This window comes from Platalea leucorodia (assembly GCF_965183815.1).
Source record: "Platalea leucorodia genome assembly, chromosome: 5".
In the NCBI taxonomy this organism is placed as follows: domain Eukaryota; kingdom Metazoa; phylum Chordata; class Aves; order Pelecaniformes; family Threskiornithidae; genus Platalea; species Platalea leucorodia.
In genome coordinates this window covers 16,290,523-16,318,196 of record NC_138827.1, presented here as the reverse complement: position 1 = coordinate 16,318,196, position 27,674 = coordinate 16,290,523, and the positions used below count along the sequence as shown (strand labels likewise).

The window sequence follows — 27,674 nt, the reverse complement described above, 5'->3', positions numbered from 1 at the left end:
TCTCAACTGATTCCGATTTAAGCAATCTATAAGAAACCCTCCTTTCTCATAGTAAGAGCAGGCCTGCACCAGGAAAGTGATGAATGCATCGAAGAAATCACATTGACAATGTACAAGAAGCATTACTCTCAATAACGGTTAGACTTCTCCTAGCACCTAGGACTTTTAGCACAAACCTTAAATCATCTCAACCGATCCATCAGCTTTCTTGAAAACTAAATCAAGCATGGTAGCGACAGTTTTTTGAATGGGATTATAAACACTACGCAGAGTCTTGAAAAAGCAACACGGCTGGAATATAAGCAATACAATTTTAATTCTGACCAGTCACCTACAAACCCCTTGTCTTTCCACTGTTCTGATGGCATTATTAAATATCACATTTGTGACATCGCTTGGGAAAAATGACACAAAGATACAGACATTATGATACAATAGTACAAATGATAAATTATTTATACAGTAAATAATGTCAATAGTCAGCACAAATTCATAAAAAGCAGCCGGCTCCCAGTATTATGAAAACAGTTTGGTAAATATTTAAATTGTAACACTTGTAAAGGAAGCGAGTCTTGTGAGATTCTGCTGTGAAAAATAAACCATATATTTCTCCACAATTTGTGCAATATTAATACATACAGTACACATTAGAAACTGTAACAGCAAAAGGGAAGATGGATAACAATAGTTGTCTTACCTACGGGACTTCAAAAAGACTGTAAACACCACAACCCACCATGGTTTTCCTTCCCTGTCCCCTCAATGTAGTTTAGTTTCTATATAGTATAAAACTGAATAAATAACTGAGCTTATTTTGGGTTTAAAATTATGCCAAGATTTTTTTTTAAATTTTTTTTTTTACAAAATATTTAACACTTTATCTTTGGTCAATTTGACCAGTAAGGCTATTTTGGGATACTAACATTTTAAAAATCAAAAGCACTTTTAATATTTGCAAGTGAGAAAAGAAGGGGAAGAGGGAAATGCATTTGGAGAAATACGCCAGAGCAGGTGTGATCGGATACGCACACGTCCTCCATGCAAAAAGAAGTGGGAGGGCGAGGAGGGAGGAAGAATTATTCTGGAGAGCAGTTAAGTTATCGCGAAAAGAGATTTACCATTCTTGACACAACTGAAGCTTCACCTGGCTAGGACAGCAACCACCGTTCAGCGTCACTGCTACAGCACCCCACGCCTGCAGGGCACCTGAGACACGGGCACGTCTCCAGTCCAGGAATGAAGCAGATTTACCAAACCAGCTGCTTATCCTCTTGAACTCAGCTCCTGCCACAACCCCCGTGGTCAGGCTGGGAATCTCGGCACAGTTAGTCCTTAGCCTAATGCTTTACAGCACCGCAGTCTGGGCTGATCGCTCTTCAGAGTGTCTTGTCATGGTTTATTGTGCGATATATGTCTGTCTATATATATATATATATATATAAAATCTAAAAGTAATACAGCTCTTACAGAAGTGGCTTGGTAAAAGCAACAATTTGCCATTCAGCAGTTTCATTAAACTAGGGCTTCCTACCAGACCAACAGCACATTTTTATCAATTCATGGTGACAGATCATGACTCTGAACTGTAGATGACTTCGTTATTTTAAATACTTATTATCAACCCCGTCTTGCCTCCAAAAATAGTTAGCTAGTGTTTAACGAGAGGATGCGGTTAGAACCTTTTGGCTGAATAGACAATGCCCCATCTAACTGTTGCAAATGCATTCAGGTGACAGACTAAGGGAAAAACATCAAGTGACCTCAATTCCACTGTTGATAAAATTAAATTGGAAAAATAAAGAAGGATAAATCTTGCCACAGATCAATTGGAAAGCACTCCCCCCCGCCCCCGCCCCCCCCCATCTGCAAGAATCACACCCTTCCTGGTCTACACTTTTCAATAACTTCAACAACAACAAAAAAGTAAAGTATTTTTCCTTACTCTGAAAGGCAACATGAATGGTTTTTTGTTTTGTTTTCTTAAAGACATACTGGGTGTGGACAGTAATTCTCTTTCCTCCTATATAAAAACAAGAGCAGATGAATATTCTGAATCCTACTTGGAAATCCAACAGTATTCAAGAGGATAGAACAATCTGCATAGAAACATCCACACATTTAGCATTCCATATACTAATAGAGCTACACTGACCTACACAGCTAAAATCTGTGATTGTACCCTAGATTTGATAGTCTTTCAGCCTCCCCTACCCACCAAAAGATATAACCCAGTCCCTTCCACGTTAGCCAGCCCCTCCTTCCTGCGGCACACGATCCTGGACTGGCACAGTCCCACACAGCATCACAACACCAGAACACACAACTCTGGCAATTCCTTTCAGTTTCTTTGTTTGTTTGTTTGTTTCCCCCCCTCCTTCTCATTAGGGAAAGGCCACCAAGATGCATCAGTTCATTCACAGAGATGCCCTCAAGGCAGGAGCAAGCACTGGGACATCCCTTTCCACATGCTCTGCGGGCATTGGCGTTGCTTGTGAAAGCAGAGCTCAGAAACGTTGCCATCTTTGAGAAGGCCAGGTTTCCACCAGAAACACTGGCTGAAACCTGAGCGTGGTTTAGTGCCGATGAGTCCAGACATGCAAGTTAAAATGTATAGTTCAGCTTACAATTAATAGTTGTAAATGGAACCAGTTATTAATATGGAGTGCACCTTTCATTAAGAAAAATTAGTCAATAAAATTAATGAGTCGTGTTTGTACATTAGAATTTTTAACATCTCAAGAAGTATTACAAGAAAAAAACAGCCTCTCTTCCAATCTTCATAAAGGCTAAACGACTGTCCATTTTGGTAATCGGAAAACGGGAACAAATCAAGGGAAAGGCGACTTTAGTGTTTTTTCTTTTTAATGTAGTCTTAAATCATGTTATGCTCAAATTCAATTCATCTAAAAATAATTAGTCACGAGAATTTGTTTTGATTTGCATTATGAATACTTCATTTAAAAGTAAATATTTTAGTGTTAATCTTCCCTTTTAAACTCTCTTTACAGAAACAAAGAGCTAAAACCATAAATAAGAGGGCATTAAAACCATAAAAATGACATTTGCCAATATCTTAATTTTTCAGCCAGACTTGATAAATCTATCAAAACCAGACAGTTAAATAAGAACCACATTATAAAAATTAGCAAAAAAAGGACTATTAGGTAACTCTGCAAACTCAAATATGAAACTGTACTAAACAAAATATGTGCAAAAGTATACAAGAGTAACTGCATATAGCAAGGTTAAGCCTGAATTAGTTTTAAAGCTTGCCCCGGTGAAACTGAATTCAAAGTTGTCCCACTGTATTTCTTTTTTCTTTCAACTCACATTGTAAGTCAAATAAAAACAAAATACATATGATAACTTCCAAACGAAGCTGGTACTGGACAAGCACAGAGCAGGACACTCACTCAGCACGAGTGCAGCATGCCACTCACAGAGAGTTCCTCAGGAGTCCTTAGAGAGTAGTGTACAAATTCAACACTGCATACAACAGCACACGTTATACTTGACAACTTGAGAATGTTCTTGGGGTTTTTTCTGTCTGTTTTTTTTGTGGGTTTTTTTTTTTTTCCTTTTGAGACAAGCTTGCTTTCTCGGTCAAACCTCTGATACGAAAGCAGTGTGATTTTGCGTTGCAATGTTTAATGCATAAAAACCAGCCACCTGGGCCCTCCGAATCATTCTCTTCTAAGAGTAAGGACTATGGGTGAACCAACAGTCTAGAACTGTGTATAGTTATGTGCAAAACATTCACTAGCACTCTGAATCTCAGGTCTATCATATGGGCATAGGAAGTGACAGATGCAGGTAAATAGTAATTTCAGGATCCAGCACATCATCTGACATCTACAAAATAGCCAACGGAGTTTAAAATGGCAGGTTCTCCCTAGAAAGTGTATTGAAATGATTAACAAAGTAACAAAATGGGCAGAATCTAACTTTGGTGAAAAGTCTGAACATTTCACATAATGCTCAACAAGCCAAAGTAAGGTACCATCTGTAGCAAAGACTAGATTTAGATTAACTGGTAAGTAGAGACAACTCTTCAAAGATCATAACTGTAAACTGCAAATCTACTTCCAAGTCTCTTACACACCGTTCAGTCCACACAGGCCACGTTCATTTTGCTGTAAAGACTTCAGCCTGGAAACACTATGAAAAGAAAGTTCCTTTAATCGGGTCTTTATAGGAGAAAAGGGTTAGTTGTATTTGTAGACTGGGATGCTGACGGCGGGATTCCTGTACTGTGAAGAGGTTGGGTCATTGATCCTGCAATGCTCACGTTCAGCCCCTGGCCCATCCTTGTTATAGATGCCACAGTGCCCATAGCTGGTATCGGTGCCATTCCCACAGGCACTGGGGCCATGGAAGACAGAGGTATTGGCTCCATGCTTATTGGTGGCACAGCACTGAAAGAAGGGCTGGTTCCCATCACAGGACTCGCTCTCATCTGATTTAGAGTGAGTGGCTGAGGCTGATTCACTTGGAAGGGGTTGATTGGAGTTGGTGCTGTGGCGGCGCCTAGTTTTGAGAGAAGAAGGGGGAAGAGGGAAAGAGATCGCACCTCCATGAACACGAGGTTTTGGAGATTGTCTTTTCTGGCAAAGAACACACCTTCTGCACATCCCCACATGCTCCCAACCCTAAAGCACCCTGCGGAGAAACCTGCGTGGATGTCATTCAACAAACTGGGGCCGCACTGGTGCACAAGTACAGTGTGTTTCCTTGAACCTATCAATGCCACAAAACATCCCTTCGCTGACCAACAGTTTCCACTTCTGGTAGTCGTCACTGGAGAGACAGGTTCTAAATTTGGTTACCTGGAACATGCCTAACCATGACATCCAGATCACCAATTTTTTTTTTAAATGTTACTTAAAATTTGCATTACAGAAGAGAACTGCAGGCTCTCTGTACTCCTTCACTGCAATCTGCCTACTGCGCATTTGTGCGTTTGCTTCAAGATCTCATCCAGTCAACTCCATTTAGAAGCTGTACATGTTTCTGGCACTGAGTTTTGACAAGAATTCATAAAGTAAACAAGTTGTTTCTGAATTACAGCGGTGCTAGAAAAAGCAGAGAATAACTTTCCCAGCATTTGAGGTTCTTTGGACTGCTGCCAACACTACAAATTCCTTTTACCGTATATGTATAGTGTTATTTGGATGGCCCAGTGACCCCTTATAAACTTTTTGTAGTAACCGGTAATGGCAGATACACAGACTTCCTCTTGCTAAACACTGCCAAGGCTGTTCAGAATTACTCTTTTTTTCCTACCCAAGGAGTTTAATAAACTGTCATTTTCTTCCATTGGAAGAGGGAAGGAAAAAAATACTGAAATAGCATTTTAAAGTATTTCACCATACCAGCGTCAGACAAATTTCAGTGCATATGAGTAGCTTTTAAAAACACATACATCTTCCATGTGTTTAGTGTCACCATCTAAGTCTGCTGTAAGTACAGGCTCACTTCTAACAGGGGCCAATTTTACAGGAGAACTGCAACAGCCTATTTTTTTCAAAAGACACCGAGAGTGTGTTTTGATCAAAACTGGTCTATCATGCTAGCCTAAACACAGCCTAACCAGCAACCCACTAAATCATACTGCAGAGTTTGCTATCTGGAACCTTAGGTTGCAATCAGAGGTGCTACTGTGCCTGCTGCAGCACAAGCAAAAGGGCAATTCCTGCCTGCTTCCACAAGAACCTACTACCTATTACCTTCCCAAGGGATCCTCTGGTGGCACACGTTCTCATCTTACCTGTTCTGACAATCAATCAGCTTTAGTTCAGCCATTTTTAATAACCAAAGCTGCCTTCCAACACAGATAATTTTGAGAGAGCAAGGGCAAAAGTGGAAGAGTAGCTGCTTGAACAAAGCTCAGCCAGCAGATCAGCTACGGATGCAAGAGTAGAAACTCTGTGCTTTCAGAGTCCGGCAGTATGCCTTGAAACCACGAAGCCTCACCCTCCTGCTCTCAGTCATGATCTGTTGACTGAAGTAAGCAAGAAAAACAAGCCCAAACCAGCTTACGTTAAATCAAATAGGACTGAGTTATACAGAGTTTTCCTATAGGAAGGGAAAGCTAAAATTGAAAACTGAAGGAACGTGCAGAAACAGACCTGGTGCCAAGAATGGATTCAGTGAAGTAACAGGTTGCGGTGGCTTAGACACCAGTGAATCCAGGTTCACCAAAGCAGCATTGGGGCCCAAAAAAGACTCAGGGGTTTTCCGAGCGGCACTTTGTTTGCCTGATGTCATGCTTGAGTGCTGGGAATCAAAGAGATCAGGACTTGTGGTACCGCTATGCTGAGATGGCAAAGTGGAACCTGATTCAGCTGAAACAACACAGAGAAAAACAAAACTTATCTCATTAATCTACATAGTCAAGCAAAGAAAATCCTGAAGTCTCTGACAGCAGAAATGTTTTAAAATCTAACGTTTGTATTAGTCAGATTTAAGTGTTTCAGTATATGTTACACCCTTACAGCATGCAAGCAGATAAACGTTCTTTAGAAGAGTATGAAGAAGCTACAGTTAGAGTGCAGTGCTCTACTGAAGGCGCCACCTGATTTGCCCTGACGAATGTTCTCACAGCTATGCTGCAACAGATGGGACTAAGAGTTTCCAAGGAAAGGATATTCAAAAGCCTTAGCTACTGCCCTTGCACTACACCACTGCTGCACCCTTCCTAACTAGATTCCACCCAGGTTTTCTCTTCTGTGTTAAAGCAGCCTAGCCCAACTTTGAATTAGTCACCATTCTTTCAGGCAGAACCATCCTGACAGTACATAGTATATCAAAGCACTTATATGTTAATGTCTGGCAGTTTTTATTTTAGTGACTAATGACCAAATGCAAAATAAACTAAAGCATTCTCAGAAGTGTATTTCCTCATCTTCCTACTATTGTCACACACTAGAATTTACACGTTTGAGAAATTCAGTTAACGTTGTTCTGTTTGACACTCTGAGCACGAGCCATACTCCAAACACATTGGATACTGTAAATTTAGAAGTCAAACAAATTTCTCGGTCAAGGCAGTGAAAGGTTACAGAGTGAAATTCTATGGCTTACAATGCAAAAGGCCCATTCCCCATAAGTTCATGCACAGGCCAAAATGTTAACAAGCAGCTTTTATTGCTGCATCATTACCAGCTTTAATCTTTTCCTTTGTGCAAGTCAATTTTTTTTTTTTTTTTAAATAAAATTTAAGAATAGAGACATTTGTTGCTGAGACTATCACCCAAACTGTCCACATGCTAAGAATCTGATTCATACCTGGCTTTTTGGAAGTTCGAAGTGTGTCAAATTCAGAAAAATCATCTTTAACTGTACCATTCAAATTACTGAAGAGGTCAAAAGATGTACTTCCTGTTCAAAACAACAAGACAGCCCTGTCATTAACAGATCTTCAGTTGCATCACACACCTGATCCTACTGAAAGGAATTTCTAACCCATTCGTGTTACCAAGAAGCCACCCTGTCAGGTTCCAGGGCAGCAGTTCAGATCAGCTCGAGTGCTCCTACTCTTGACCAGGGAGAAGGATAACATCAGAGAACTGTCCTTTCTTACAGTATTAACCAACTAATTCAGAGCAATGTGCTTTTAAATCACAATGTAAGGCACACCTTTAGCGTGCTGAGTTTTTATGGAGTGTCTGCACTAGAGAGACGTATAGGCAGGCATATATTGCTGCAGAAGAAGAGAACAGCAACGAATTTACAGCCTAAACTATAAAGTGTGTTAATCAGCCCTCAAGTAAAACACTTCTGAATACAGTTCCAAAGACAAATGTAGCATTGCTACAACTTAAGCGATGATTTGACTTACGCTTCCCAAGTTAAAAGGAGGAGGAATGCAATAGAAAAGGTTATCTACGCCATGGAGAGATGATAAGGCCCTGTTAGCTAAAGCACCAGAACTTGCCCATAGTTTGCAACCAATGAAAACATAACATTTAAAAATGTGGACACACCTTACCTCAGAACGGAGGAAGAAAAACCACACCTAAATGAACAGCAATCACACTCCTGAAAAGCTTTAAAGTTTGCCTTTTTTTTATTATTTAAAATGTTTTTCTAATTTAGTTTTAACCATCAACACATTTCAAGCAAATGAAGGTACGGACTCAGCTCCGTAAAGAGCACAAAAAGACAAAAACCCAAGAGAATGAGTGAAGATTGTGTTTAGCAACAATACTTCTTACCAAGAACAAAGACCCACCATAGCTAAAAAAAAAAAAAAAAAAAAAAAATCATTCTCATAATGATCCAGTTATTGCCCTTTGGCCAGTGAAAAGCTGATTAGACAACTTTTTGCAGTACTCAGATTCCTTTGTTTATTCTGTACTGAGATGAATGACTAGCAGAAAATGCATTTAGGATGCATTTAGCCACGGTGCCAACATGAAAATACCAGGTATTAAGATTCATCAAGGTTGCATTAGTTACAGAGCATGAATAGGCAATTACATCAGCACCTTCTGCATCGTGCTACACAAGGGCTTAGGGATAGCTTTCACACCCTCAGTCTGAAGTAACAAACCTTCATTTGCACCTCTAAAAGTCTCCTCAGAACGTGGAGCTGCTCAATCTGTCAATCTACGTCTGCAGAGACATCCATCTGCATAGCTATTTATCATGATGAAAGGTAAAATTATAGTATCATTCATTTCCAGAAATTAAGTCCGTGTCTAATTAAAGATAAAACCCATTTAAAAACCCAACAGCAGCAGCAGTCATAAGTGCTCGACATGCATCCACACATGCCAATAAAAGAATGCAGAAGGGACAGAGCACGACGAAGCAACACAAATTCAGAACTTAAGTCAGAATAATTACATTTGAAGTTCTTTTTGCTGCTAGCTATTACAGCTCCCATTTATTTTACAGACCAGTTCTGCAAATTGTTCAGCACATAGCTTCTTTTAACCAAGCAATGCAAGAAAATCATTCGGATTTCACCTTCATTACTCAAATAATATGGATATGGGATGAGACCATTTCTCACCAGAAGCAGACAGAGGTTTGTTTGCAGGTGCTGGTCCCCAAGGATCCACAGAAGATTTTGCTGCAGTAGAAGATGGCTGAGCAGGAGCCCAAGGGTCAACATTTTTGGACAGAGACTGACCTGTGGATCCTGCTGGTGCTGCCCAAGGGTCAACAGAAGCAGCTGGTTTGGCACCTGCAAAAAGAGCCAGCAGGAACACAAGTCAGTACAGTTTCACTCTGGAAAACTTTCCTTGGAGATTAATCTCTCTTATGAGCCATTACTGCCAATTAATACTAAACATAAATAGGTGAAGCAGTTCAACATTAGGAATACTGATAAGTCTCAGCATCTGTGTCATACATACCAAACAAGAAGCACAAGTAAATTCTGCACAAGACAGATGAATAAAAGAAATCTCCCATTTGAAACGGAATTAAAAAATCTGCAGTTCCAACATGAAAATAAACTTGCTTTTGTTACAGACATTGCCACCACAACAGACAACGTCTGACTGAAGGTGACCTAAATCACAGGGTATATTTATGAACTCAAGGGAAAGAAGTTTCTAAAATGCCCCCATGTAAAAGGTATGAAATATACAACATTAAGACTTTGACAAAGAAAAGAAATCTGTAAGATTCAAAGGGAAGAGTTTTCAAACTCTTTTAACCATACTGTTATTTTATAAAAATATAATCACCTTCCCTAAGCTAGTTGTGCTTTTTTTATTCCCATTTATAAGCACTCCTGCTGACACAGATCTAAGCTGTCCATTGATACCCCTTCCTTTTTTTTTTTTTTAAACCCAATGCCTGTATGTTCAGGATTCCCATTTTTATTGGAAGATGCTGACAACTCTTCATTCCTACAAATTCAGATTACCACACTGCTTCAGATTGTGCACAAGGTTAGGGCTTCCTCATGTAAAGTGAAAAACTAAGGCAGTAAAGGAAGAAGGAAAGAGAAAAACTTGCCTCACTATATACAATTTCCTGCCAGTTTTTACTTCTTCCTCACCAACCTACTAGTTTACTGCTTTTCAGCTTAGGTGACCTCTTTTCCTTCTACCATTAAATGAAACTATTTTGGCTTATCAAACCCCAGGATCAATAAAGCAAATCACATTTCAGACCTGCAGTGGGCCAGGTCTGTGTTGGAAGGTATCGCTCTTCCTTTGTTCCTATGTCATCCATCCCCGCCGCCCCTCCCCGGCCATCAGGGTGCAGGAATGGGAACCTCGCACTTTAAATGCACATACTGTACAACTCTACAGTGATCAATCACCTTCAAGTCAGATAGTACAGGCAAACACGTTTCCTCTTCCCAGTGAAACTTCTCAACCAGTCATAGTTTAATGACTAACTGAGAACAACTGTATAATCCAAGAGTAGGACAGAATTACCCATGCTGTACACGGCTATTATCTCTAACCACCACGTGGGTTTCAAGTTACAACTGAATATTGTTTTATTTGTTAAAACTACATACAAGCCCCCTTGGCATCACAATATTCCTGAAAACCAATTCATTGCTACACACAGTGGCACAAATTCCAATTTGCAATGTTGGTCTTTGTTTCATCAACAGGTGGCATGGTTTTGCTACAGCTTCAGACCAGGAAATGCTAAAATTCTCCAAGTAACTCCAACTATTCCCACAATGGTACTTACATTTCCTTTATCTACCCTTAGTGCTGAGATACGAGCAATGCCACACAAGAAATGCTAATGACAGCACTTCCCATAAACGGAAGCTTTCAAAAGTGTCTTTTCTTTCATAAAGGCAGCGCAAAAATTAGAGCACTTGGTAGATACCTTCCCGTAGCTTCCATTATCTCTACTGAAATGCCAAAGCACAAGCAGGATTTGAGAAATACAGTTTAATGAGTCACCCTTTTATTAGCAGTCAAATTCATAAATCTTACATCCTCAAAACTATCCTTGAGAGCCAAGTAACCAGCAAGTTGGAACAAGGGGTTGTTCTATGGTGTTAATAAAGTTAGGAGCCACTGAGAGGAAATGCTACAGCTGCAACTGATGCGAGGAAAATCTTGTCAGAGGAGGATATATTGAGCACGAGATTTGAAGAAGGTGGATTTTGTTTGTTTTTTAACCACAGAAAAATACATTAAACAGCCTTAGGGCCCAAAACTTGGACTTTTTCAGATTTCATACTTGCAGTTCATCACCAAAAAAACCAGATTACACTTAGAACAACGAACTGTAGTTGGCCCAGCAGATGTGTAGTGCCTTTAATGCCACCATGAGGAGAGAGAAAGGAAAAAAAAAAGGCATCTCATTATTAAACTTCAACATTTTCATCAGGAATCTGGATGGTGGTGTGCTGAATGCTAATGCAAACGACTCTGAAGCACTTTATAGCAGAGGTCATAGAATCACCAGCCTGAAGCAAAACTGACAGAACTAAGCTGTTAGTCTTCATGAAAAAGCTTCCATTTGCATAGAAACCCCCCTGCCCCTCAAAAAAAAAAAAATCCAAAGCCAACAAAAAACACATCCAACTCCAATTCCACAGACACAGCAAGTTTAACACATACTGTGAGGAACCATCAACTTTCTTATGCAAAGGAGTAACTCCTTGGACAGACTTTGGCTAATCTAGAAAACAGCACACTATACAGGCAGCGAAACACACACACAGAAGCAAACATGCTAAAAAGTGGGCTTAATTGCTCTTTAAAATGTGAGGCACTGGATCTTTCACTTCAGAAACAGATTCCATGAATTTAGCACCAAAAGCTTATGAAACACAGTGAACATTTAAAATGGTAACCTCAATTTTTTTTAGTATAAAAATCTCCATTTACACAATTTAATCCATTTGGTTCTGACGGTATACACATCACATTTCACTAGGAGCAATTAAAGACATGGTAATTCAGATCTATGGCCTTCCTAACCATAGCACCCTGCCTAAGTACTATATTAAATACTGGCAAGAGTCTAAACCCATGACACTGGACACAACTAGCAGTCAAAGCATGAGCATCCCCCCCCGTCTGAGACAAGTTGTTTTTGCTGTACAAAGACAACAGAAGCTTCACTCTTCTCCTCTTTCTTAAGATTCAAAATGCACACACAAAAACCCAGCTGCTTAAAGAGCAGGAACAGAGTGCAACTTTCATTTGTTTCAGCTTAGAAATGAGTTAAGGGAATGTTAGTTCTAGAGTCTCGGAAACAATCAAAATGGACTAATATACTGTGATTACCAAGCATGATATTGTACATTGAGAAACTTTGAAAAGCTCAACATTAAAAAGCAAAAACTTTTAAGTAAGCATTCCTTCTGGCAGTTTATTCTTACCAAATGATTGCCATGGGTCAGAGGCAGTAGCTGCAACTGTGGATCCTCCCCAGGGATCAGTTTGGTTTGCAACAGCAGGAGGTCCCCAAGGCTCTGTTTTCTGTGGGGCCGGTGCCGACGAGGGCAGGGCATCCATTAGGTCCAACAAAGTGGTATGCTGAGGGCAGGAATAATCTGAGCTTTAATCAAGAGCATTACCAATCTGAAGTACAAACCCATGAGAGTGAAGAAGCAATTTTTTTTTTTTTTTTCCTTTTACACACCTGTATTGACTAGTAGTTTGAAATTTAACCCACATGGAAGAAGCTTTAAGCTATACAACAAAATCCCAAAAGCATAAAAGAGCTCAGTATTAAGCTATTTTGTGTTACTGTATTTCAGCTTTTGGCAGAATAACCGGGAATTTCTTAGTCGAAGGCACTACCTCCTTCTTTTTGGGAATTTTAATTGTGTCTCTGCGACTCTCCTCCAGAGCCATCTGTAATCTCAGATCATCTCCGCGTCTGAGGCGCTCCTCCTGCAAAGGAAATCAACACTGTTGATATAGACCATTAGCCTAGACTGTGCTGCTTGCTCCCTCCAGGTGTCTAGCCCCCTTGGCAGGACACTGCCAGGGAAGGCCTGGGCAGTACTCCCTGCCACCCTAGGAGTGATGCGCACCACAGGCACGCGCAGTGGGATTGCCAGGATTATTTGCTGTAATTCGCACATAACACAAGTGGGGGAAAAAAAATTACTTGCGATTCTTGCCTCAAACAGAGGTCAGGAGCACCCTAGCCCTGTAACACCAGTATAACAGTGTGATCATAACAACATCCATTTGCTGACTGAAATTTACCCTCGTGTTGTTCTACTCCTAATGGGAAAGGTAGAAATGAAACATTCTTTCCAAAAATTCAGTTACAATGCTAGAAACACCACAGAACCAAAAGACAAAGTAAATATCCCATCTTTAAATTACTGCAATGTTTTTGAACATTCAAATCACCACTGAAGGACACAGTGATTTAAACTTTACTTTTCCTGGCTTTTGTCAGCTTCCCTCCACAACTGATGCAACTGTTATAAAGAACGCTAAGTGAATTAATCTAGCCAACTCCACGCGTATTTTGTAGGTTTTTAACATCTGTAAACTACCATGTTTGTGGTACATTCAACTACTTCAAATATCTTTGCTTGCATCACGTCTTTCAGAAGTTGACTAATTCCCCAGCTGGTATTTCCCTTGCGATTTCTTTAAGCTATTTCAACTGATAGATTCTGATTTTTATTTTCCTCAACTTTATTGCTCAATAATGACAAAGTTTACTGGGTGACAGTTTCCCTTTCCAAGCACAGAGATATTAATGCCTAACATGCAGCAGTAAGCTAAAATTGTCACAGGAAGCCTCTAAAATACTACAGATGCTCAGCAGGCTGATCTGAATTTTCACTCTTAGCTGAGATTCAACAACTTTGTTATATATTAATATGCAGTAAACTTTATCCACAATTACAGCATTTACTCCAAATTCAGAATGAAGCTCCTAAGAATTACCACAGTAACACAACCTGTATGATAGATTAGGAGCCAAGTTATTTTAAACCAGGTTCTTTATAAATTCCAGTACTTTGTGTCAGGTTACCCTTCTGTTCCAGACAATCTCACCAAATGTGCAGATCATTCAAAATTTCACTGTAATCAGAATTCACTGACATTTCTTATGCTGGCCCCATTAATGAAGGACTAGTCATGTTTTCAGTTCTTCCTAACTGAAAACATCTTCAGTAATGTGATGATTAACATCCTCCCACACAAAGTCTTCTTGCAAAGTGACTGTCATCTTCCACTAGTCTCAACAGCTCGGAGGCTGCAGTTACTTAAAAAGAGATAAAAAAAATAAAAAATATAAAAGAGCAACATCTTCCAAAATGGCCTCTCTCTCCCCTATTCCACCTGGAGCAAAGCCAAGCTGCCATTGGAAAAAGAGGGAAAAAATCCCAAACCAAATCAAACAAAAAACCAACCAACCAAACAAAAAAACCCACAACTGTAGTCTCAACTATCAAAGCATAGACACTTTGGAAAACCTACACGGGAACTGACCTGCTCCGCCACTTCCCGGCTCATTGCCAGCGCGAGCTGCAGTTGGAGCTCCTCTTCTCCACTTGTCTGAGGCCGGGCCTGCTCGAGCTCCGAGGAAACTCGAGGGGACGTAGCTGTTGGAGACAAAACCCAGCAAATTTAACACACTAAACAACAAAAAGATGTAACAGGTTTGATTATTTCTCTGATTGGACCACCCCACTTTCACACAGCCACTCTCAAAGGTCCCCAGCACAGCAAGAGGCCCCCCAGGTGCCAGGGGCCACCAACTTGCCAACCAACATCGTCTCCCTGGACTGTCAGAGATAAAGCTCGTACCAAGACTGAGGTTAACAAGCCAGAACAATGAAGCAGGCAGAACTTTGCAAGGCAGTTCCATTGCTTTAAAGGAAAAATGTTCCTGGAAAACAAAGGATTGTTTTATTAGTGGGGTTGTAATATCAAGAAGTATCACCAATGAATGCTGGATATCATGTCTCAGCATATCAGAGCCTTGGGGGGCAGGTCGCTGACTTTAAAAAAAAAAAAAAAAACTATAGAATTAATCATTCAAGAAAACATTTGTTGATATTTCTTACATCTTACAATGTCAGTAAGAATTTGCTGGGAGTTGGCCAATACCAGGGTAAAATTGGATACCACCCACTTTTCTGTAATACAGACTTAATGGGACAGATAAAGAACTATTCTTAACTGCTAGGCAAGCTCAGAAACCAACAAGCCAGCTATTCATACTCAAAATTTACAAAAATACTGTATCATTCTCTGTTTTTAAAAAAAAAAAAAAAAAAGTTTGGTATATATGTTGGGGGGATGGTTTGGTTTTTGTTGTTGGTTGGTCTGTCTTTGGATGAAGACCTCTATTAGCTAAGTAGCAGCTGGTAATCTCCCTCACTCCTCCCTGAATAACAGTCAAGCCTGACAGCTAAAATACACAATTTCTCAATACACAAATATTCCTTTTATGGATGTGAAGTGTAGTGATGTTTTCACTACAATAGCACACAGAAATTCCCATCTGAATGGGACAACACTAATAGGTTTATCATTATACAGTAATTAATTTTCGTCCCCTCTCTCGCTCTCAGATAATTCTCTAGCATCCAAACCATTTATAGAGAAATTTTATCTTACTTTGGCAAAGAAGTTTGTATTTAATGGTTGGAATGATAATTAGTTTGGCAAAACATGTATTGACATTTAATAAAGAGGAACCATATTTTTAAACTATGATGTCAAGCTCAAGGAAATCACGTTTCTTCTTAATAGGTCAGCTATTAGATTGCCAAACTGTAATTTAAAAATAAATAAAAAAAAAAAAAATCACCCAACACTTTTTCAGTCACTACTTCAAGTCCTCCAAGTATTTCTCAGTCTTGTCTCCCCCTAATTTTTAGGCCAAAATGACATCATAAAATAAAAAGTGCAACCTTCTCTCTCATCCAGCAGGCCAGAAGGAAGGCGACTCTCTGTAAACAAGGAATGACCTTTTCTTCCCACCCAATGGGCCATCCCATCCCACTCTGCTTCCAAAGGGACAAATTAATTTATCACCCAGAACGATTCCTTCCACATTGTGCTGATCCTGAAGCTTTCAAGCCAACCAGACAAGCTCCTGACTTCACATAAAGATGTTACTCATACCTCAATTCTATTACTTTTTCAAAAATATAAAGTATCTAAATTTAGCCTGCTTCATGAGTACTTTTTGCTGCAACGGTCACAGACAGGCTCTCCAATATATTATATGGACTATTACAGAATTAAAGTAGAAATAAACAGGGCATCAGATAACAGGATGTCTGACAGCATGGAAAATAAAACTTTAAAATGTTTGTAAAGTTTGAATATTCTTAAATATTAATATTATGAATATAATGAAAACAAAGAGAATTAAAAAGAAAACAGGATAAAACTCAAAATGAGGTTACCAAAGGTAGCCTATAACAGAAAAAACAAGATCCTTCTCCGATTTGTCAGTCAAAACGAAAAGCAGTAAAGTTAATCTATGTGGACTCAGCAAAGCATTTTATGACGCTAAATAGGATGTTACTGTTAAATAGAGAGTAGTGTAAGAACTGAAATAGGTAAAGAACGAGGTGAAGAAGAGATTACATCACACTGCCTACCACCAAGGAAGTTTACTAACAGTTTCTCAAGAACTGGCTTTAAGACCAATCTTAAGAAAAATTTTGTAATAAACAAATGCAGGAGGTTATGGGAAAATGCAAAGATAATTCTAAGAAAAACTGTCAAACTAGAATGAGAAACAGGAATATTAAAAAAAACAGATGACTGAGAAGGGAACAATATAAATGGGATGATACAGAGAAACAAAGTAATTTCTTTGATGACCATCATCTACTAATTGAGGGCATCAACTGCAAATGACAGAGATGTAGAGAACTTTCTTTAGTACTAAAGCACATAACTCCCAGCCACTAACCTAATAACAGCTATTACTAATATTAGCACTACTGCATCAAGGCATTAGTCGGAATTCATCTTAACATACCAAATGCAATTCTAGTCATTCAAATCCAAGACAGATGATTTCAAAACAGAATGGATGTGGAAACGCTTGCCTTCTGAGCACAGAGAATATTTTATGTGTTTATCTTTGCAAAAAGAAGATCAAGCAGTTTATGGTTGCTAAATACATCAGGCTTGCAAATACTATGGAGTGAGAAAAACTATTTGAGATAAGGGGGCAAGAACTAATGGTATAAATTGACCATGAATAAATTTGAGATACAAATAGAAAGAAGTGGCTTTCCAGCAGGAATTGTAGAAGGGAAGAGTCCTAACTGGTTTCAAAATAGAGCTGGATAAGCATACAAATGGGACAGCAACATATGGCAACTGGACTATGATCAGGCAGGTACCTTCTGATCTTCTGTTTCTTTAACTGCAACTGCAGGAAAGAACGTGATTTCCTGGACTTTTTGCACAGGAGTTTTTCCACCTCTGTTGACTTAACTACATTCCATAACATCTAAGAAGCTGACGGCAGAATGACTTTAAAATGATGTGAAAAGGGTTAAGTTAACTCCGCTGGTTTTCCTCCTATTTCCACATGAAGGACTACTTACTGAAAGTGCTCACCAGTTTCAGCTTTTAACAGCACGCAGCGTTTTTGCACTAAAAAGCTGCAAGAAGCAGGGATTGCATCCTACTCCAAGCGTCTCACTTGCCCTCCCATGGTGGGTCCTCGCCTCCCAGCCGCGCAGGGGAACGGCAGGCTTGCTTTGGCAGAGAGCTCCATTACCTCACAGCTCCCAACAGAGACCAGCATTCAGCGGCTCCAGGATCTGAACACAGATAATAAGGGGTCTCACAGATATAGCTTATTTCTTTTCACTTTTAGGCTTTTCACTCAGTTTTATTAACTCTAAAAAGCACTTTAGAGCTCCTTTTACAAAAAAAGGAAAAAATTGTCAATTTGAAATTCTTCCTTGGGCTTCACATTAAAAAACATTGATAAAAATGTTGCTATTTTACATTTAAACTTCTGCAGTGGTTATAAAGCCATCTACATTAAATAGCTGCCAGCGTATTTCTTGAAAAAGGATTAAGGGTAATTCAAAACACTGTTCTTGGTAGTAATCTGACATGTTTTATCCAGCAACTTCACTCAAAAATTCCCACAGTATTATAACTGCCCTCCTATATTGGCCTCGTCCTGCATTAACGTTTTAGTTGCAAGGATCTGGCATAAAGGTTATTGCCTTAGTAACAGTATTGCTGCCACACAAAGAATCTCTTATCCCACAGCACATGACAGTTAACTCAGATGTTTATGTAAGATGGGACTCAATAGATCAATTCTGACCTGCTAAGCCCTGCTTTGTTGCTGCTTTGAGAATTTGGAGATCCCGGCCCCCCTAGGCTGCCCAAAAGCAACTGCGTGGGTATCTGCTTCTGCAGGGAGACATGCCACCGGGCTGTCCTCTCAATAAGACTCGAGCTGCAGCACAAGGAAGTGATTTCCAACCTCAGTTAATCACTAAAGCAGGATTCTGCTCCACCATCTGTCTCTAGTACAGACTATGACGTCTTTCATATGTATCTATTGGTAATTTACTATATTTTGGCTATATTAAAAGCCCTCTGTAGATGTCTAAAGGTTTGGTTAAGTTAGTGAGTTAAAGTGTGTATACAGCACACAGCTAGAAAGCAGAGCCATTGCCTACATTAATGATAAAAATCAGTCCCAGCATAAAAATCAGACTGGGTATTTTCAATCAGAAGCATGTGCTTGTTTTGGGGGGTTTTTCTGTTTGTTTGTTTGTTTTGTTTGTTTTTAAATGTCACTCTAGACCACGTGACGGCACAGAGTGCCAGGGAAATAAGCCCCAGCTTTATAATTTGCAGGTGGCATTCTTAAGAACAGAATTCATTTCTTCGTCACTTGTTTGAAAAGAAAAGCTGCTTCCTCACTCAATAGGTAGGCCTACAGAGGTAGACAAAACCAAGGCTGACTTGAAAAATTAGAACAACATCAAGGTAAGAACTTTGATAGCAATTCACTTGGGAACCAAGCGGAGATCCCATTTGTTAGTCTTCAAATGAAAGGCTATTCAAATAAAGATGGGATACTTTCAAAAAGGCAATCTAACCTCTGAAATTATGAAAGGGCATGTGCAAACTGCTTAATCTAGAAGGAATTGTGTAATCCACATTTCCATTAGGAATTAAAGAGATCTTTCAAATACATGAAGAGAATTAATAGCACCTATTAATGCGACAAGGTGGAGCTGATCAGCCATACTGCATGATTTCTAATTGCACTGAAGCAGAGCACTTTTGAAATTAATTTAATACTGAACAAGTCCTTAAGGCTTGTTTTGGTTAAAGAGTATTTTTTCTCTCGGGTGATCCTGACACTCATCTTAATAGACATAGTTAGATAATTTCTTGCAACTACAGAAGCCTGGTTACACCAATGGCATGTCCCACCTTTACTTAGAGCACCAGAAAAAGAAAAGTATGATGAAAGGATTAAATCAAGTCCTCAAGTGACATCTGACAGATAACACAGGAGTCTACCAAATTCCTTCAACACCTCAAACTACAGAAATTATCCATGCAGCTCATCCAGATTCACTGCTGGATGATAACACCCTGACTAAGATGGAAAGCCAGAATGTATTCCAACCTGCAAAGATGCTGAAAAGATTATTAAAAAACCTTCAAAAAAAGCAGCTTTCTGAATTTCCTACAGTGTCAAACCCAAATTCCTCTGAGTTATTTTCTACTCCAAGCAAAACGGGAGACAAAGCTGAAATAGATGAGCTGATACTTCACAAAACTGTTTTTAAATAATAAGTCAACTTAATGTGAATTATCACTGGAAATATTAAAACTTCTTATTTCAGCTAAAGAAAATTGCTCCCAAAATCTTTACAGGTAAGGTTAACAGACTTGGCATTTCATAAGATCCATAAAAGCCCTTTTCAGTCCATCTTTCACCAATCTTTTATCAAATAGGCTGTATGTATAATGAATCTGATTTCTCAGCCAAGCGGCCTACCTCCGGGCAAAGTGCTCCTCTAAAATCAGGTCACACTGTGCACGTTGCGTTGTTCCCTACTCTGCGCATTTGTGTAAATGAAATCAGGACATTAAAACACACACCAGTCTTGCTCTGCCAACGTTTCCAAGTGCAACCCAAATCCAAGGCAGCAGATGGCCAAAGAAAAGGACATACATACAACCCAAAATAAGACAGGTAGGTCCTGGTTTAGGCATAAGAGGATTGGACCTCTTTAAAAAAGCAGGGCTTCAAGTAAACTTGGTTTTAAAACATGAAGGCCATACAAGGAGAGGACGAGCATTTTCCAGGGATCCTTCGAAGTTGAAACTAATTCAAACACGCTATCTTCTGGGGGCAGGGGTGCCAAGGAATTGGCTTTGTCAGTCACTTTCCTCCAGGTAGAGTATTTTTCCATCATTTTTCTGACTCCTGTACCCACCCCAGCCACAAGGACTGTGACAGCAGACTACACTGCTTGCTTCCTGAGCAGCCACAGCACAACTGTGACAACCCGGATAGGTCTGCTAAAGACAACACAACTAACCTGCTCCCATGGCAGTTGAGAAAGAGCAAGGTAATCTGAGTCCCTACACTCCTGCTCCATCTCCTAAAAGATTCTGCAGGCCTGAGGTGCTTGAGCACAGCGTTTTGCAGGTACTCTAAACTGTCTTCCACACAGCGCTGACTGTGGGTTACACTTCTGCCATGCTGACGACTCCAGTGCAGCAACAGAGTAATATTTCTGTGTAAGCCTCTGCTGAAAGAATACTTTAAAAAGATCGTTACTAGATGAAGGACTTTATCAAGACTAGTAAACCTTAACAAATGCACTCCCAGGCTTGAAACAGCATCATAGTTTAGACTTGGAGGTCTGTATTAAGAACACCCTACTTTTCCCCATGCAGCCATAAATCTAGAATCCTATTTAAGTGGTCATTGGCAGCTGTAGATGAAACAAGGCTAGGAACAAGGGGCTGAAGTTTTCAAAACTGGGTGACTACTGTCTAGCATAAAGACAATGTTTAGGCACAAAACCAGATTAGGGGTGGGGAGCTATTGCTCAAAAAAATTTCAAATATTGACCTCATATTCCTTCCTCTCCCCAGTAGGTTTAGTTTCAGCACTACACAAGAACATTCCCTTAACGTGAAATAAAACCTGATATCAGATTTCATGCAACTCCACACAATTTACACATTTTCCAAAATAAATAAAAACTTCTGTGTTTTGTCATGTAATATTTAATAGCTCCTAATCTGAACATTAATTGCCCCGGCTTAAAGCTGGAAGATAGCCAATTGTCTCCAGTATGTCACAAATTGTTGACAAGATGGAGGTTGGGAGGAGCTTTATTTTTGCTTTTAGCTTTACAGTATCTCTCTCGGCTTCCATTTACAGATTACAAGACTAGATATCAAAAATATACTAATACTTTTAGAAATGTTTGCATCAACAGTCGGTAATATTCACATGCCATAACGTACTCTCTAAAATTATATAAGCTTTACAGCACAGAGATCTTCAGGGCCAACAGAGTCATTAAGGCAAAGCTTTGTGGGAAAGGATTTTATTAAAAACTATCATGCTTCACTATTTCACTTTCCACAGTTCCTAAAGGATTGTTAGAGATGAGATGAAAATATCTGCAAGGAAATGGGGAAAATGTCCTTATTCACCAGTGTCTTGACTGCAGCAGTGAGGGACGATGGTATATCAGTCAAGAGATCCTTTTCCATCTTGAATTCTCTCACACTATACAGGCTATCAATACTGCTTTTATTTTTTCATAAAGGATAAATTTGGGACACAAAGACCAGCAACTCTACAAGAAAAACCTTTCTGGCTCAACATCAAATACAAAAACCAATTCTTACATGCGCTCTCAGATACAAGCCTACACATATGCTTAAGAAGCTAGAGAAGAGCAGTAGTTTGAGCATTGCAGTGTTTACAGTCAATGCTGTACAGTGCAGCTAATCCAACATTCTGAAGAAACTGAACAAAAAAGGGTCCACTGACTTATCCAATATTGCACTTTTAGTAACTGACAGAGGGGGGAAGAGATCCCTCGTGCACAATCCTGACACATTATCCACTCGAAGTTACTTGTTCCCCTAGCGATCTGTCCTGGAGAAACTATTACGCTCTTACAGCCAGCTTGGGCTTCTTTTCTTCTGCAAGAAAGTATCAAAAATGAGGAGATTTTATATCCAAACACAATCTTTTCAATTAAGAAGAATGCATTCTGAAAATCTGCAATCCCCACCCACTGTGCTAGCAAGGAACAGAAGTAAAATGCACTAATACCAAAACACTGAGAGGTGAAACATTTAATTTAGCTATGTTGGTAAAAAGGCTGTTACACTCTCCCAAACTTTATTTATATTTGAATGTTAATAAGACATGCTAAATACTTAGCGAAGAGGATGGGTGCACATTTTTAGTAGGCAAATCTCATGCTATAGATTGCAAATCTAAATGCCTCTGATCTCCTCTTCAAAGGCTCAGAGGAATGAAAGACAATTCTACCAGAATATACAGTACAGCAACCACATCTTAAAACTGTTATAAGGAGAGTATTTCCCAGGAGTTAAGCATAACTTAATTCCTTTTACATACTTTTGTTCTGAAAATATGGGTTCAGTAAAGAAGCATATTGCTATAGAATAAAAGAAAACATGATGGATACAATCTCTTTCACTTTAAATAATGAAAAACATCTTTCCCATTAAATTTAGAAGGCACAAGAATAACCCTACATTTATGTAACAGATTAAATGTCTGGATTTTGATGAAACTCCTTCCTCATTTCCTAGGATAAAGGACAAAGCTCTACACAAAGTTTTCCATTATCGGAAGCACTTAGCACAGCTGTTTTGTATGGTGCTGGTTTGCTTTGCTATACTCAGTTAAACCATACAAGAAACATACTAAAACTTCAGAAGATACAGATCATAAAAACTAACAACCATCTGTACTTTTGCTGATAGATAATTAAGTCCAGGAGAGTCTACAACAGCAGGAAAAACCTAAAGGGGAAAAAAAAAAAAAAAAGCCTCAGATTTCTAAAGCTTCTTAGGTACATGCTTATGGGGGAGGAGAAAAAAAGATTAAGAAATCATTACCTCAAAAGCAATCCTGCAAAGAGAGACATACAGCAAAGTCATATGCAGGCAAATGAGAGTACCCAGTAAATCAACACTGTGTACTGAAAGAATAACCTAACTCGCTCCTTGACATCTAGTCCCCCATCAAAATTCTTAAAGTGCCCAAGGAACAACAATTCAGAAATACACCCCGCATTGCTCAGTCCTTGCTGTGAGAAATAGTTTGAAGCCTCTGGTAGCATTTAACATGACAAACAATAGTTACGTGCATTAATTAAAGTTAAGAGCTGGTGAAGAAATAACCCTGTGGAACAAAGCAAAGGTGTGCTCAGCATACCTTAGTGACTCTTATTTCAGTCCATCAGCATAAGTCAAAACCAACAATATTTCAAGCTATCTCCTAACTTAAGAATTTTTGTTGTAGTCGACAGAGATCTACAGACCTCAAAAGAAAAAAATGTTATTGTTGTGATAACAATATACATGTTCTTCTTTAAAAATTCACACTGAATCAATGCTTGAGTATGGTTATTAGAGAAAAATTAAGATGTTTGTTATTCCATGGCTAATTAAGAGACAAGATAAAAATTCTCATACCTGGAAACCTTCATGCACTTTTTTTTGAACCCTGCATCCTAAAAACATTTCCTTTTGGAAAAAAAAAAAAATAAAGAATTTCTGCTCTTCTCCATAGCTTTAAATGGACAGAGATTTTCTTCATCCTAGCTTGATTTGTCCTGCTACCTCCTACTGCCTTCCACAGAAAATGTCTGTACATGTCAGGGATACTGACATCATTCACGTATTTATAATTTGAGAAGCGCTTTGGGACACAGGACATGACAAACAAGATACTTAAAACTGGTGCTCAATCAATTCACCACACTGGCTCAGTTACAGTCCTTCACACACTATAAGCATTCATTTAAAGAAAAGATTTTCCTTCAGAATTAGACCACAACCACTGACATTCCAGCCAAAGCAGCTTTCATCAGATCATTACTTATATTAAGAAGGATTTACTGCCAAATCAGGCCTCTTCCTAACATGACAGGGAGTTCCCCCAAGCAGTGGTATAAAGAATCCATTCTTCCCACATCATTGTATTTTTTTAAAGAATGAAATAGAGTATTTAGTACTGATACTTGCATACCAAATGCTGATAGTATAAATAAACACTGACATAGTCAAAGAGTTACTCCTCTAAGAACTGCTGAGCAAGCAATAAAGGAAATTAAATACCAATATCCTTCCTAAAATAAAATAGCAGCAACATAAAGACAGTATCTAGCAAAATGATCCAGGAAATAGTCCGCATTTCTAATTTTGTCTTGAATTATACTTAACAAAAAAAAACCCTCAACACAACAAATTTTCAAGCACTCCTTTTAAAACTAGAAATAAATAAAACCCATTAAACAATTTCCCTACTGAGACTGGGGGCCTATCACATCAAACACTGGAACACGTTCACAAAAGCATCTTGACAATGCTACCTTTGGGAACTGACAGTAAACAACTGCTTTTTAAATTGATTTACGTCAACACACACACATCCTCTCTGAAACAAACATTTAACCAGTCATTTGAAGAGACATTAGTGCCACTGAGCAGACCTGCAAAGACCCAGCCAGTGCAAAAAGCCCCTTGCCGTCAGCATATTAACCCTCCTAGCAGGCACCATTTACTCTCACGTCTAACAGAAAATCAGAATACAAAATCTTTCAAAAGAAAAGGAAGAGAAACTTCTTTTATGTGTGTTTGCGTGTACTTACAGCCATGGTAAGATGCTGGGGATCCTCCAGACTTTCCGTATTCTTGCTCCGAGTAGCTGGTGGATAGGTTTGGCTGACTGGAGCCTCGGCCAAAGGTGATCTGATTGCTACCCACTCCAGTGGCCACCTGAGCCATGCGTTCTTTGGTCTTCAGGGCTTGGGCCCTCTCTGTCTTGAGTCGCTCGTCATCCTTCAGAAGAGACACTAGCTGCTTGGATTTCTCCCTCACATTGATGCCTTGGTCTTTACCATCTCGATCAATATACTGAAAATCTTTCAATGTCTGGATAGCAAAAATATTCTCTTTACACTGCTGTGCCACTCTCTCAGAACCAGTTTTAATCAGGTAATCTAACAGAGTAAGGGCCTTATATACGTGTCGCCAGTTCTTGCCATGGTCATTCAGTCGTTTCCAGATCATGCTCATAATTTCAGAAAAGGCCACAACATTGTAAGTAAGATCTGCTATTTCAGTCATTAATGAACTGGAGGGACCCCAGGGGTCATTAGAGGTTGCTTCTCGAACTTTTATTTCGGCCTCTGAATAATTGTTCACAATGTTCTTCATCTGCCGTCTAATAGACGAAGTCGTCATTTTTATTTCCCTTTTTAACAAGACAGATTCCAGAACACAAACAAAAAAGGGCTATATCTGCTCGTCTATGAATGTTTCTGAACTGCGAAGGCTCCGTATCAGTGGCTTATTTGTAACACGTTCCACTACAATCATTTCCTCTCTTCAAGAGAATGACACGAGAAAATGAAAATCATGACCTGAGTAAGGAAAGAAAACAAAGCACGTCAGTTGTGTCTTTAATTATTCCTACATAGAAAGCCATCTACATACACTTTTGAGAAATTTTGCTAGAGTTCACTGATGAATTTTCTCCCTGAACTTCTTCAGGACATCTGATTTTGAAAATAACTTGCTCTTCTCACAAGTACCATTAAAAGCTTAAGTTCAAAACCTGAACTGCTGAACACGACAAAAGCAAGAAGATACCCATGCTGATGCAAATGCAAAATTTTAAAAGCAAAACAGAAACAAAGTCCAAGAAACGACTTACAGATTTAGTTTCCAACAAGGCAAAACCTACCTAGAATTTTTAATTACAGAAATTACAATGCTAGCTGGGAGACCTGAGATGAAACTACATTAGAAAGTCCATGCTTAGCAGCCATTAGCTTGCCTCTAACAGTTGACAACTGCAGTCTGCTACCATTGCTGTAGGAATCTGCGTACTGAGAGAATAAGCAAACTTCCTAAAAATTAACCAAGTTTTTTCTGAAACCTCAGGTAAGTTTAAAGCACGCTCAGTTTCAGGGCGCAGATCTTGAACACTGCTCTGCATTCAGTTGAGGCCTAGGAAAGAGAAATGAGCACCAGAACGACGCACTCCAACTCGAGGTGACCTTTAATGCTAAGCAGATTAGAGGGGAATTTTTTTTTTTTTTCAAAATGCATTTACTTTGTACATTTGACAACACTCATCAGATCTACGGTTTCTGCTCCATGTGTCTTTCACACAGCACAGAAGAATTTTTAATTAAATGAAAATGGAATTGTAAAACCAAAGTGACTGGCAAGAAAACCCAAGGACAAGCTCTGGAGCTGGAAAGCTGTTTCAGTTATTTATTTAAGGTCACTGTTTCACATAAACAGAGGCCTATTAAGCTTTAGAATACACTACTTAAGTAAACCAGCGGATTCTGCTGTTACATTAACACAGTTAGAATAGTCTTTGATATTCACCAGTTGCACGAACACTAAGCATTGATTCTGTAATGGAACTTGCCACATTAATAGAGTTTGCACATTCAAGATGTCCTCTAATAACATTTCTCCAAACACTCCAAAGAAGCAACAGTATCACTTACAAAAGACAAGGGAGAGAAGTAAACCACAGATTTCAAGGCTAACATTGTTATCATTCTTCGAATTACTGTTGTGCCATTTAGAATGAAAGCAGAATTAAGTGTCAACTTGGACAACACGCAGCTCTATGACGACTTTCTCAGCATAAAGGCGTATACCCTTCCTAGAAAACCATTCTGGGCAAGTTAAACTACGACAGAACAGGTCCAATGAGTTACTGTATTTTATCTTGTTCCACTAAAGTTAATTTTTGGCAGAATAAAAAACTATTATCACATCACGGAAAATTAACTTTAAATGAGACCAACACTAAACTTCAGGTAAACTGCATCATCCTGGTGTTCTCCCCAATATTTAAAACCAGATGTAGAAGAATGTCGATCTGTTGTGAGATGGCTAGTAGCAACAGGAATAAAAAGGGGCATCTTCTGCTGGGGCATTTGCAGGTTTGTGAATTATAAATCCAGCATTTCAAAAGTATCCTATATAAATATTCCCAGGTGCTCATGACTGCTGCTTCACTCCAAAAGTTAATGTTGTCCAAATCTGCTGGCTCACCTGCCCCTGTCATCCCTCTTCAATGCATTAACCTCAAAAGATGAGTCACCAATAAATAAAATAAAAAAAAATAAAAAAACCCAACACCACACCACACACACACACCTTATTTAACCTAAACCATTTCTTTTTGTCAGTAATAGATTAAGGCAAATTCACAGACAAAGCTGAAACAAGTTATCCAAGGAGGTGGCAGCATCTGGTAGAAAAATGGTCACAAAGAACTAATAACAGACTCCAGGCAATAACCTCTTTAGCTGGCAAAACTAGAGCCAGCAGAGGATACAAGTGCCAGCCTAATCATGAACACAACTATACTGATGATATGGATCCTAGATCAGAAGAATGCAAACCCCCATAAGGGTTGAGCTTGTGACTCAACCAGAAGAGCAGTAAACATGAAAAATTAAG

General features: G+C 39.1%; 1 protein-coding gene across 3 annotated transcripts in view; it reads right to left on the bottom strand.

Moving 5' to 3' along the window:
* EPN2 (epsin 2) overlaps positions 1-27,674 on the bottom strand; it is a 47,367-nt gene continuing 19,693 nt past the window's right edge. For 2 of the 3 annotated variants that reach the window (XM_082314074.1, XM_082314075.1), the window contains 8 exons: positions 24,830-25,603; positions 14,412-14,524; positions 12,750-12,842; positions 12,326-12,482; positions 9,020-9,193; positions 7,288-7,380; positions 6,129-6,344; positions 1-4,527 (listed from right to left, as the gene is read on the bottom strand). In XM_082314074.1, the coding sequence (XP_082170200.1) occupies positions 4,190-4,527; positions 6,129-6,344; positions 7,288-7,380; positions 9,020-9,193; positions 12,326-12,482; positions 12,750-12,842; positions 14,412-14,524; positions 24,830-25,424 (1,779 nt within the window). In that variant the 5' untranslated portion in view covers positions 25,425-25,603 and the 3' untranslated portion in view covers positions 1-4,189. The remainder of the gene's footprint in view (positions 4,528-6,128; positions 6,345-7,287; positions 7,381-9,019; positions 9,194-12,325; positions 12,483-12,749; positions 12,843-14,411; positions 14,525-24,829; positions 25,604-27,674) is intronic. The other variant, XM_082314076.1, reaches the window with a different exon arrangement.